Source organism: Podarcis muralis, chromosome 18 (genome assembly GCF_964188315.1).
Source record: "Podarcis muralis chromosome 18, rPodMur119.hap1.1, whole genome shotgun sequence".
Lineage (NCBI taxonomy): Eukaryota > Metazoa > Chordata > Lepidosauria > Squamata > Lacertidae > Podarcis > Podarcis muralis.
In genome coordinates, this window is record NC_135672.1 from 13,596,542 (window position 1) to 13,609,479 (window position 12,938).

At 48.3% G+C, this 12,938-nt stretch overlaps 2 protein-coding genes across 2 annotated transcripts in view; one reads left to right on the plus strand and one right to left on the minus strand.

Moving 5' to 3' along the window:
- USE1 (unconventional SNARE in the ER 1) overlaps positions 1 to 5,639 on the minus strand; it is an 8,836-nt gene extending 3,197 nt beyond the window's left edge. The window contains exons 1-3 of the mRNA XM_077922053.1: positions 5,498 to 5,639; positions 2,626 to 2,675; positions 1,628 to 1,856 (exon numbers count right to left, since the gene is read on the minus strand). Of these exons, the coding sequence (XP_077778179.1) occupies positions 1,628 to 1,856; positions 2,626 to 2,675; positions 5,498 to 5,614 (396 nt within the window). The 5' untranslated portion in view covers positions 5,615 to 5,639. The remainder of the gene's footprint in view (positions 1 to 1,627; positions 1,857 to 2,625; positions 2,676 to 5,497) is intronic.
- A 21-nt stretch (positions 5,640 to 5,660) lies between these two features.
- Positions 5,661 to 12,858, plus strand: RPL36 (ribosomal protein L36). Its single transcript, XM_028713267.2, has 4 exons — positions 5,661 to 5,803; positions 9,001 to 9,095; positions 11,592 to 11,726; positions 12,713 to 12,858. Exons 2-4 carry the CDS (start codon positions 9,003 to 9,005, stop codon positions 12,800 to 12,802), a joined length of 318 nt encoding a protein of 105 aa, XP_028569100.1. The 5' UTR covers positions 5,661 to 5,803; positions 9,001 to 9,002; the 3' UTR covers positions 12,803 to 12,858.
- Positions 12,859 to 12,938: the final 80 nt, after the last annotated feature.

Genomic DNA, 12,938 nt, shown 5'->3' on the forward strand with positions numbered 1-12,938 from the left:
AGGGTACATCGTGTATACTTGCATATGCAATAGCTGAGCTGCACAAATCAGCAACTGTACGCAAACACTTAGACATAATTTGAGACAGCATAACATGTGAACAACTCTAGGAGCTGAGCTGCACACTTGTTATTCACATAGCAATTGAGCTGAACAAATCAACAAGTGTGCACTCTTTCATACAAACGCTTTCTCACACGTGTAGTTGTAGCTAGCATCTGTGTTCAGTGTAATGTGTGAACGATACTTGGGTGATGTGAGTAAGAGACATAGTTCAGTGACAGCCACGAACTTTGTTTTCCTCACATAACGTCCGGTTCGGCCTTGGTTTATTTCAGCCCGCAGTTAGATTGATTTCTAACTAAACTGCCAATATGGTTCATCTGTTCATTAAATGTTTGCTGTGATTATTAATTAGCTTGTTAAAAGACGGGGTGTGCAGGCACACTTCTGTGCCTTTGGGCTATTCCCTTTCCAATTAAGCATTAGTATTTAATCTCTCCCACTACTTTATGAGGCAGTTTTAATGTTAAAAGGCAAGTTTCCACCAAAATGATCGCGATTGAATTACAACATTCCCTGGAAGGCCCAGGAGCAGACCTGAAGCAACCCCTTTTTGCTTTCCTTTCTGCTGTACAAATCTATTTCCTGTGAATGATGTACGGTTCAGCGTATGCCAAAACACATCTGGCCTGAGGTATCAAGGAACACGCTCGCCCCTCCCTTGAGCAGCATTTAAATCCAGAAAACAGAAACCGTCCCAGCATCAAACAGGGGAAAAGATTCATTAGGCACCTTTCCTTTACTAGCAAAATGACTGATGGCATTTGAAGCTAGACTCAAGCTTTATTGCTTTCAGTACTTGAAGACAGGGAAGAAGGAAGGAGGGATGGGGCAGGGGGGACCTAGCGCAGCTGTTGAAAAAGAAAGAAAAGCCATGCCAGATTTAGTACACTGAAATAAAAATCTGAACAGACGGGGGAGGGGAGCTTTCTCTTCCTCTTCTTCTTCTTCCCCCTCCTGTAATGTTATGGTCTTAGATATATGGTAATGTTCATAAGTGTACCAACCAAGCATGTACATAGATCAGCACAGGAAGGCCGACCTGGAACCATTTTGATTCCTAAACTGAGCAAATGTTTTCTCTGCAAGGTCAAAGTGGGAAACCTCCCCATTGTCTTTTCCTTCACAAATCCTGTCTTCAGGGTATGTCTGTGTTTGAATAGGGTGTGAGCCTGTGACCTGGCCCAGGAACTAAGTATTTATCATTACGAAAGACTGGCCAGGCTCCTCAGGAAATCCAATCAAGTAATCTGCCAGACAGGAGATAAACAACAAACAACATTCAAATGTTCTGTTTTAGACCGCCTTTTCTGTGCTGTAGGTGTGATGTATCTGAGGGGTGGTCTTAGGTTACACCCCTTCTGTGATGTATGTATGTTTCTGGTCGTGGTCTTGATCTACAAGGTGGCAATTTCAAAAGTCTCTATAAGGCCTTGCATGCCATTTTTCTGGATTCCGCCTCCCTCCTGCGTGTGAGGGGAGCACGCTCTTGCAACAGATCGATAAAGATCAAGCTTACTAGCTCCTTTGCTTCTCAGTATTCTCTGGTTGGCCTCTGTTATCTTCTCCTACCAATAGGGAACCTATATGGGCTCTTGGACACCCCATAAGGGAAGAAGGGCAATTTTTGTTTACAACACGACGATGCAGCCCGGCCTTCTGCTGTCGGGGAGAAGGCCCACCACGAAGGAAGTCCACACACAACGGGCCTTACCAGCTTGTCTGCTTCCAGCAGCCCCTTCAGGAAATCCACCTTGCGGGAATATTCGTTCAGCACCTCGGGAGCAGGTTTGCTGAAAGGGGAACATCGGGACGTTAAGGAAAGCGGCCGGATCAGGCTGGTGGACCGCCTGGTTTCTGGCATCCCTGCTCTCCCCCCGCCTGAAACCCTGGAGAGCTTCTGCCAGTCAGTGCAGACAGTATTGGGCTAGGTTAGCCAATGGTCTGACATGGCAGAAAGCATTTTCCTCTGTTCCTACATCTTTGCTAAGATTCTGGAGAAGGCCCTTGAGGTCAACTGTGGGATGCAGCAGCAGAAAAGGCTGCATCAAGAGAAGTCTAGTGTCCAGATCAAGGAAAGCCATAGTACCGCTCCATTCTGCCTTGGTCAGACCCCACCTGGAGTCCCGAGTTCAGTTCTGGGTACCTCCGGAGGGTATTGACAAGCCGGAGGGCGTTCAGAGGAGGGCGACCAAGACGATCAAGGGTCTGGAGACCCAAGCCTTACAAGGAACAGTTGAAGAAGTTGGGAGTGTTCAGCCTGGAGAAGAGGAGATATCTGAAGGGCTGTGTCGCATGGGAGACGGAGCAAGCTTGGTTTCCTCCTGCTCTGGAGGGGAGGACTCGAACCCATGGCTTCAACTTCCAAGAAAGGAGATTCCAACTAAACACCAGGAGGAACTTTCTGAAGGCAAGAGCTGTTCGAAAGGGGAAGGGACTCCCTCAGACTCTCCTTTCTTGGAGGTGTTTAAGCAGAGATTGGAAGCTTTCGTTGCGATTTCTGCCCTGCAGAATTCTATGGTTCTGAGACCTCTGCAGATCCCACCAGGGAAAGGAACTCACCTGGAGTGTTTCTTGAGGTCAAGGAGCATCTCTTCCAGGGCAGAGACGTACTGGGAAGGAAAGAGAGGGAACTGGTGTGAGCAACACTAGGCCAGAGCCGCCTTCAAGCGAAGGGGCAGCCCAGAAAGACATTCGGTTTGGAGGTGCCACAGAAACCCGCCTTCAAGTAACCTATTTAGGGCATTTGAAAGGAGCTTTTCGTGGCCGCACTTCTTCACAGAGAAGTAAGGAGGGAAATGTACAAATGCTAAAAGATGAAAATATAATAATTCAGGTAACCACAAGTTGGGAGGGAAGGAGGTCGACATTTCAATTGAATCAGTATCATTGAAAAATGTTATGGTATTTTAATAATATACAGTGGTACCTCGGGTTAAGTACTTAATTTGTTCCGGAGGTCCGTTCTTAACCTGAAACTGTTCTTAACCTGAAGCACCACTTTAGCTAATGGGGCCTCCTGCTGCCGCCATGCCGTCGGAGCACGATTCCTGTTCTCACCCTGAAGCAAAGTTCTTAACCCAAGGTACTATTTCTGGGTTAGCGGAGTCTGTAACCTGAAGCGTCTGTAACCTGAAACGTCTGCAAGCCGAGGTACCACTGTAAAATGGAAATTTAATAAATACTGTATTTTTTTAAAAAAAGTTTCAGAAGAATCTTGTTTTATTTCAAAATTGGGATAATTTATTTCAAAACTGGGATAATTGTGTGGTTTGTTTTGTAAACCCCAAAAAATATTTCAAAAAGCAAAGGCCAAAGGGGGCCCACCTGCTCCAGCCTCCTGTCCTCCCAGTGACTGGTTACATGCACCAGTTTGCACCAGTTCCAGTTGCAACTGGAAGCAGGATTTGACTGTAGTAGTAGCAGCAGCAGCAGCAACTCTCCCCGCTCGCAATTCCTAGCAGAGCGTTATGACTTAAGCGACGTTCCCTGACTCTAACGGGAGGGAGACCACGAGGACACAGCAACCCTCTGGCTCTGAACGGACCCATGACATGACGTGGCAGCTTGATAGTGATTGGGGGGGGGGGGGCGGAGAGGCTCGCTCTGTCAAGGTCCTCCCAAGGCAAAGCTGGGAGCCTAAAAGGCTGAGGGCGACCCCCAGTGGCGACCGGGTGGCAGGTGGCAGGACATTCCATGAGATCGCCTTGCACGGCCGGAAGGTTGCCAACGCTCCAAAAACCTTCTGAAATTACAACCTTGTGGTTAGGGGCGCCACCAAGACCCAACCCCCAAAAGGAACTTAAAATGGAAGGCGTAATGCTGGTGGTCAACAAAAGAGGTTTAAAGACTCTCTCAAGGCAAATCTAAAAAAATGGAGTATAAACACCAACAAACTGGGAAACGGTTGCCTGCGAGTGCTACCTTTTTGCTACAATATGACCTCGGAGATTTTCTTTGTGTTTTCAGATTCCCTGCATCTGTTACACCGACCTAAGAACTTCAAAATATCAGCTGGAGCCACGTGGGAAATGGTGGTTAAGGGGGCAGAACCAATAGTTTAATGTGCCTGCTGAGAAACAACAGAAGACACACGTTTTCCCAGCTGGGTGACAAGGTCTCTGCCAAGGAATATCGATCTTGAATTTTTCTTAAATGGGCCTGCTGTTATTTTTTTTTCATGACATTTAACTGTTGCTGAAGCTATTTGTTTACTTATTTTGCACATCGACCTTGAGATGTGCGTGGAAGAAGATTAATAATAAAATGAGTAGCAAATAAAGAAACAAAAAGCAAAACAAGGACCCTTTTGAGCTGCATCAACCAGGGGACCAAGCTGGGAGAACCTGGGCCAGTGCAAACATTCACAACTGTTTCAAACATCACCACCCATTGGAAACCAAATTGGGGGGAGCTGCCTGAAGGCTCTCAGGGCCTTTGATGCAAACTCTGCTTTTAAATTTGCGCTGTGGCATTTCCCCGCTCCTTTCACATATTTCTGTTGCCTTTGATCTTGTGCCTTTACGTTTTAATTTGTACTTAATTTTTTTTTTAAAAAAATACTCATTGCTGAGCTGCTCCATGAACTTTTTTTGAGCAACGGGGCAGCATAAAAGGTAAAGGTAAAGGTACCCCTGCCCGTACGGGCCAGTCTTGACAGACTCTTGGGTTGTGCGCCCATCTCACTCAAGAGGCCGGGGGCCAGCGCTGTCCGGAGACACTTCCGGGTCACGTGGCCAGCGTGACAAAGCTGCATCTGGCGAGCCAGATTACAGTTTACCTTCCCGCCAGTAAGCGGTCCCTATTTATCTACTTGCACCCGGGGGTGCTTTTGAACTGCTAGGTGGGCAGGCGCTGGGACCGAGCAGCGGGAGCGCACCCCGCCGCGGGGATTCGAACCGCCGACCTTTCGATCGGCAAGCCCTAGGCGCTGAGGCTTTAACCCACAGCGCCACCCGCGTCCCCTAAGCTGCTAAGCTGCTCCATGAACTTTTTTTGAGCAATGGGGCAGCATAAAAATTAGTAAATAATAAAGCACAATTGCTGATAATAATTGCAAAGACTGTTTGTAAATAATGCGCGTCTACTTGTAAATTTACGTTGAGCCATTTAAGTGATCCTCAGATTTACTGGATTTGAAGTTGTTTATAAAAAAGGAAAGATTTTTTAATTCTTTTAGCAAGTGACAGTATTTATAATTATTTTTAATTCTTATAATCCTGAGAGTATATGAAATTGCATATTATTATTTTTTTAAAACCCCAAAATCTGATAATAGACGCAGGCAGGCGGCCTCCAGGTGCTGCTCTTTGCAGGAAAAGCTGCCCCTGCCGGATGCCGGCCTGCCAGGCGGCTGCCCAAAGGGGGCGGGCCCCCCGTTCCCATGGCAACCCCGCCGTGCATTGTGGGTCCCCGCCCCTCGCCGCGCACGGACCTTCTCCAGGCGCCACTCGTCCGGCCCGCGCCGGTCGGCCGCCAGCGCCTCGCAGCGGCTCAGCAGCCGCACCAGCTTCAGCTCCGCGCGGGGAACCGGCATCACCGCCGCCGCCATCGCTGTCTCAGAGCCGGAAACGACAACTTCCGGGTCGGGACAATCCCATCCGGCCTCTCTGGGAAGCGGCGTCTCTATGGTCTGCTCCATTTCCGGCGCGGCTCCGTCGCGCAAGCGCACATAGCCGCGTCCTCCACTTCCGGCCTTCCTTTTTCCGGCGGGACCTGGACGAGGCAGCAGCGGCGGCAGGTGAGCTCCGCCGGGGCGGCGAGGGAGAATCCGCGGCCATCCTCCGTGGCGGGGCGGCGGCCGGGCGGGCGGGCGGGTGGGAATGGCGGAGGGGAGGCCGGGGGACGCGAGGGGGCCCCGGCCGAGGCGGGGCGGAGGGAGGCGGCTCCCGATGGGGCGCCCCTTCCAGGCTGGGCCCCATGGAGACCCTGCTAGGCCCTGGATGGAGGCAGAGCGGGGCCCCGGAGCATGATGGGAGTTGGGGGGCGGATTACGCCGAAAGGGCCAAAAAGACCCGAGAAATCAGAAATCTGCAGGGCCAAAACTTTAATAAGGAACTGGGGCAATTTGTAAGTTTATCTTAAAAAAAACCATCGTGAAAATCTCCTTTAAAAAAAAATATATATATATGCTTTATTGGTTGAAAACTTTATAGCAGAAAAGTACAATAGGCAAAGTGAGATGTAAAAAAATAAGCAATTCATATTTTTAGAAAACATCTGAAGCTTTTAATGTTTGATGTGTTACAGTGTTTTAATATTTTTTTGGAAACTGCCCAGCGTGGCTGGGGAAGCCCAGCCAGATGGGTGGGGTATAAATAATAAATTATTATTATTATTACTTGCTTTGTGTATACATTTGTGATTAAGTTTTTTTACAAGGCTTCCGATCTTCCCCTTTTGTTCCCGAATCAAATTCCTTAAATACCCGCTTAGACTTTATTTTTTCCATGTGATTTGACTTACTGTCAATTTTTTTTAATAAAATTAGCCTAATTGCACATCGAAGCTCAACCAACGGATTGAGCTTTTGGCAATGTTCTTTTACGTATGTTTTCCATCCCATTGTGAACTGTTCCAGTCGTTAGTGGGGTTCCAGTTTCACTTGTAGTGTGATGATGAGCTATGGATAAAAGTATTTGATCCCCTGCTAAATTTGCCCCCTGTCGAAGAAAGGACCAGTCCATAATTTTAATGGTAGGTTTATTGTAGCTGTGAGAGACAGAATAACAACAGGAAAAACCCCAGAAGACAAAAGTCAGAGACGGATGTGCATTCTAATGAGTGAAATAAGTATTTGATCTGGTCTTTTCACTGTCTGTAACGAGCTGAGATTAGAAGCACCTGCTGCAAGGTCTTGCCTGTGATCCCAGACTTTTGTAATAATGGTAATTATGCCTTACTCAGTTGTGTTTTCTGGGTAGCCTGGCCATTCCTTGGAGATGGTAAATAGTTCCTGAATCTCTTGCGCATCTTGATCAGCTGAACAGGTACTTGCCAGTATTTTGTATTTTGAAAGGGAGGCGAAAGTCCCTATAGTCCAAATGGAAAGACAATTATTGTTCCCCTTTCCTTCCTCCTTGCAGAGAAATAGTTGAGGTCAACTTAGGAGAGTCCAAATGGCTTCAGGGTTGCTCTCATGTACCCGTGGTTTATATACTTATGTATGTGTTTGCCTGGTACATTTATGAACGTTTTATTCTACATTTGAGGCCTTAGAATTCTTATAACAGGAGGGGTTTATTATTCTTATTATAGTTATTATTGCAATTGTTGTTGCTATTTTTATTCCTGCTCTGGTGCGTTTGATCCCTTAGCAAAAGATGACTTAGTACTTGGTGGCAAAACCCTTGTTGGCAATTTCAGACGTTTCTTGTCGGTGGCCACCAGGTTTGCACACATCTCAGGAGGTATTTCCTCCCACTCCTCTTTGCAGATCCTCTCCAAGTCAGTAGGATTTCAAGGCTGATGTGTAGCTCTCCCTCCACAGATTTTTGAAGGGATTAAGGTCCGGAGACTGGCTAGGCCACTCCAGGACTTTAATGTGCTTCCTCTTGAGCCACTCCTTTGTTGCCTTGGCCGTGTGTTTTGGGTCATTTTCCTGCTGGAATTCCTATCCTCAACCCATAACCCATTTTCAATGCCCTTGTATGATCACTTGCTTCTGTCGACAGGTGTCTTTTGGTACTGTAACAAGCTGGGATGACGGGCAAGACCTCTCCCTTACAGCAGGTGCTTCTAATCTCAGCTCGTTACATACCGTGAAGATACTGGTTGATAGGGGAATTATAATGCACATCCATCTCTGACTTTTGTCTTCTGGGTTTTTTTTCTGTTGTTATTCTGCCTCTCACAGCTACAACAAACCTACCATTAAAATTATGGACTGGGCATTTCTTTGTCAGGGGGCAAACAGGCAAATTTAGCAGGGGGATCAAATACTTTCCCCCCGCTCACTGTAAGGGAGATATAAAAATTTGGATTGTTGTAAAAGATGCAGAAGGAAAGGGTTAACAATAAGACACCCCCCCCCCAGGAGAGAAGTCTAGGAGATTCTTGGGAATCTGGTTTTTATATAGTATGTTGTGGTGTGATTGTAAATTTTAATGTGGAAAATCAAATAAATAATTGGGGAATAAAGAGGAAGAAATTACTATGTCCTATGGAACTCCTTGCCACAAAGTATGTGGCTGTCACAGGCCTAGATGGCTTTAAGGGGGGAAAGGCACAGATAATATCTAGTCCAAAGGGTCACCCAGTTGCCCCAAAGCCATGCTTCCCAAACGGGGGTCCCCAGCGGCTGTTGGACTACAAATCCCATCATCCCTGAACTCTGACATATTCAGTGGCTGGGTCTTGTGCTGCTAGGATTGACACATGTGCCACCGAAGGTTTGATTGTCATGTTCTGTGTGCTTTCATGCTTCGCTGTGGCCATAATAAAAGATTTGGAGTTGGTCGGTTGGTCGCTGACCACTGGTCCTGCTGGCTAGGGATGAGATGGGAGTTGTAGTCAGACAAGAATCCTTGTTTGAGAAACGCTCCCTCGCCGTGGCTTCTGGCATTCTTCAGCCGCACAGCTAGGAGCCATCATTCCTCTCTGAATGTGTTTTTATTGTGGATTTTGCGGTTTTTGATCTTGATTTTATTCTGCCCCGAGACCCCCAGGTATAGGGCGGTATTTAAATCCAATAAGTAATTACAATAATCCTCTTTGGGAGCCCCCTAAGGCTACGGCCGTCACTGGCTCCTGTGGCAAGGAGTTCCACAGGTTAACTGTCCGTAACTATGGCACTCCTCATTTGGAGAATGCAACCAGAACCACCTTCAAATCCTTGCTCAGCCCCAAAGGGTGGCCTTGGCCTCGCCTGCCTCACAGGGTTGTTGTGCGGTGAGTGTAGATGTGGTAATCACAACCTTCCTTTCTTTCTCTCTCTAGCCATGGCGATCCGCTACCCGATGGCCGTGGGCCTGAACAAGGGCCACAAAGTGACCAAGAACGTGGTGAAGCCACGCCAGTGCCGACGCCGTGGGGTGAGTTTGGGGTCTGGGGGAAAGGGGGGTGGGTTGTGGGCTCTTGCTCTTCCGAACTTCTCTGGGATCCTGTAAAGCAGGCACCCCCAAACTCGGCCCTCCAGATGTTCTGGGACTACAGTTCCCATCATCCCTGACCACTGGTCCTCTTAGCTAGGGATGATGGGAGTTGCAGTCCCCAAACATCTGGAGAGGCGAGTTTGGGGGTGCCTGCTGTAAAGGATCTGCAACTGCCAGGCGAGTGTTTCCTCAAATTTGGGGTCCCCAGCTGTTACAGACTACAACCCCCTTCACCCCCTGCCCACTGGTCCTTCTAGATCGGAACAGTGGGAGTTGTAGTCCGGCAAGGGCTGGCGACCCCCAAGTTTGAGAAACAATGCCGCTTTAACTGACAGAATAGTTGCAGCTTGCAGACAGAGAGAACAATAAGAACTTAACATTTAGAGGAGATTGGAAGACGTTTATTGAATTTATAGGGGAAACTGTATATATTTGAAAAAGCTTGCAGCATTAAGATAAATTAAACAGGGTGGATGCAATAATGGAATACCAAATGGTTTAGTTTGTGTAAAATGGGCAGGGATTTATGATGTGCAAAACGAACCATGGAAGGAGCAGGAGGGAAGTCATTGATCTTTGAAGGGTGTTACAATGAGTGTTTCAAATTGCTGAACAGAAAATTTAATAAAATATGTGTGTGCCTCCAGAGACCTAAAACAAACCGGTGTTCTAGTCTTCATGACTCTGAACAAAGGTCCAGTTGAATAGGAGCCTTAACCCAAGTCGCCCACCTGGCCCTCTGTCCACAGTGGCTGCAGCACTTCCCTTTGCTCTCTGGGTAAATGCTTAAAAATAAGTGTACACCGAAAACGTTGGCAGCGTTGAGATACATTCAGCAGTGTAAATAAGCTTTGATGGGTGCAATAATGGACTACTGAATGGTTTAGTTTTTGTGAAGTATGCAGGGGTTTATGATACGTAGAATGAACCGTGGAAGGAGAGGATCATCGATATCTTAAGCGTGTAAAAAGGAGTATTTTGAATTGTAAAACGTAAGAGTTAAAACAAATGGTATATACAATGGAACCTTGGTTGTCGAATGTCTCCATTGTCGTATGTGGCTTCCACTTTGAGTTTCCCTATTGTGTTGAGGCTCCCGCTTTCAGAACGGTCTTCTGGAATGGATTATGTTCGAAAACTGAGGTTCCACTGTGTGTGTGCGCATATATGTATGTACCCTGTTTTTGCTCCATAAGACGCACACACATTTCCCCTTCCTTTTTAGGAGGGGAAAAGTGCGTCTTATGGAGCCAAAAATACGGTTCTTGCTGGCTTTCCCTGAGGAGGGAGAAGGGCAGCCCATCAATCCCTTCTTCCTCCTCGGAGAAAAGCCCCCAAGAGCCACTGCCAGGCTCTACTCAGTGCTCCCTTGTAAGGGCTCCCTTTCATCCCGCTGGGAAGCTAGCAGAACAAGAGGTGCTGCACAGCTATCGCAGGGTTTAAAGCACATACTCTAAGCAGAATATATTTTTTTTTTGCTTTCCCCCTCTAAAAACTAGGTACGTCTCATGGAGTGAAAAATACGGGGTGTATGTATATGCCGTATTTTTCACTCTATAAGACTCACCACTTTTTCCCTCCTAGAAAGTAAGGGGAACTGTGTGTGTGCGCATATATGTATGTACCCTGTTTTTGCTCCATAAGACGCACACACATTTCCCCTTCCTTTTTAGGAGGGGAAAAGTGCGTCTTATGGAGCCAAAAATACGGTTCTTGCTGGCTTTCCCCGAGGAGGGAGAAGGGCAGCCCATCAATCCCTTCTTCCTCCTCGGAGAAAAGCCCCCAAGAGCCACTGCCAGGCTCTACTCAGTGCTCCCTTGTAAGGGCTCCCTTTCATCCCGCTGGGAAGCTAGCAGAACAAGAGGTGCTGCACAGCTATCGCAGGGTTTAAAGCACATACTCTATGCAGAATATATTTTTTTTTGCTTTCCCCCTCTAAAAACTAGGTACGTCTCATGGAGTGAAAAATACGGGGTGTATGTATATGCCGTATTTTTCACTCTATAAGACTCACCACTTTTTCCCTCCTAGAAAGTAAGGGGAACTGTGTGTGCGTCTTATGGAGCAAATGCCGGCTGCGCAGCTATCCCAGAAGCCAGAACAGCAAGAAGGATTGCTGCTTTCACTGCGCAGCGATTCCTCTTGCTGCTCTGGCTTCTGGCTTAGCTGTGCGGAGCCTTCATCCTGAGGTCAAGGCTTTGTGGGGCTATCCCTGGCTTTTGCAGGAGGTTGAAGTGGATATGTGTGTATATAGCAGTAGGAGGCTTGTTACAGTGGAATTGACAAATCTATTGCTCAAGGTCTGACTTGAACCTGAGATGAAGAGTCTTGTGCTCTGTCAGCTTGAGTTAAACTCAACAGGGCAAAAAAACAACACCAGAATCGAGTATTTTCCCCCACTGTCTTGCTTTAATTCTTGTATTTCTTCTCCTCCAGCGGCTGACCAAACACACCAAGTTTGTCCGCGACATGATCCGGGAAGTGTGCGGCTTCGCCCCCTACGAGAGGCGCGCGATGGAGCTGCTCAAGGTCTCCAAAGACAAGCGAGCTCTGAAGTTCATCAAGAAAAGGGTGAGTGCTCTGAAACTGGGCAGGGGTGGGGGAGCCTGCAGGGTTATACTCAAGTATAAGCTGACCCACCTAAGTTTAGAACAAAAAAGTGGGGAAACTTGACTCGAGTATAAGCCAGTTCACCCCACCACAAACCTGGGGGCAGCGGAAGGACAAGCAGCCCCAAAGGAGCAGTTCCTCTCCTCTGCTTGCACAGCGGAGGAGGAGGAATGAGCAGCCGGAAGGGCTTCTTTTGGGCCGCTTGTTCCTCTGCCACTTGCAAAGGGCAGGCCTAGGAGGCATGGTTGGGAGGGGTGCAGTGCTGTGCACCTCCCAACTGCAGCTCCTGTGCCTGCCCTTGCGAGAGGTGGTGGGACCAGCGGTGGGAAAGGGCTGCTCGTCCTGCCACTGCCGCCTCACTCGAGTCTAAGCAGAGGGTGGCTTTTTCAGCATAAAACATGTGCTGACAAAGTCGGCTTATACTCGAGTATACCGTATATTTCGCTCTATAGGGTGCACTTTTCCCCCTCCAAAAACAAAGGGGAAATGTGTGTGCGTCCTATGGAGCGAATGCAGGCTCCTTGGCTTCAGCGACAGCAACGGGAAGCCTCCGAAGCGCAGAGGGAGCGCTCCCTCCAAGCTCCGGAGGCTTTGCGTTGCTGTCGCTGAAGCCTGGAGAGCGAGACTGCACCCTTCAGTGAAGTGGCAGGAGGGGCTCTGTTTCTCCTGCCACTTCACTGAAGGGGCAAGAGGAGTGTGGAGGTTTTTCCCTTGCAAGCTGGTGTCAGGGCACCCCGAGCCCCCCCTCCAGCATTTATCCGGGGGGGGGTGTGTGTTTGCAACTGTGCCCCCCATGTCCAGAGCAGGGCCTCCCGAACTTGGACTCTTTTCAGCTACAATTCCCATCATGCCTTCTGGCTAGGGGTAAAGGGAGAAGTTGCAGGGCTGGATCCCCCTGTGCACCCCCCCCCCCCCGGTCTCTGACTGCTCCTTTTTTGCTTCCGCAGGTGGGCACCCACATCCGCGCCAAGAGGAAGAGGGAGGAGCTGAGCAACGTCCTGGCGGCCATGAGGAAAGCAGCCGCCAAGAAGGACTAGCAGCTCCCTGTTCCCCAAAAAGAAAGTACCCAATAAACTTATTTCAAAGAAATAAATCTGGAAGCATCATCTGTGGGAGGAAGACCGGGGGGGGGTGGGGTTTACCATATTTTTCGCTCTAGAAGACGCAGACTCA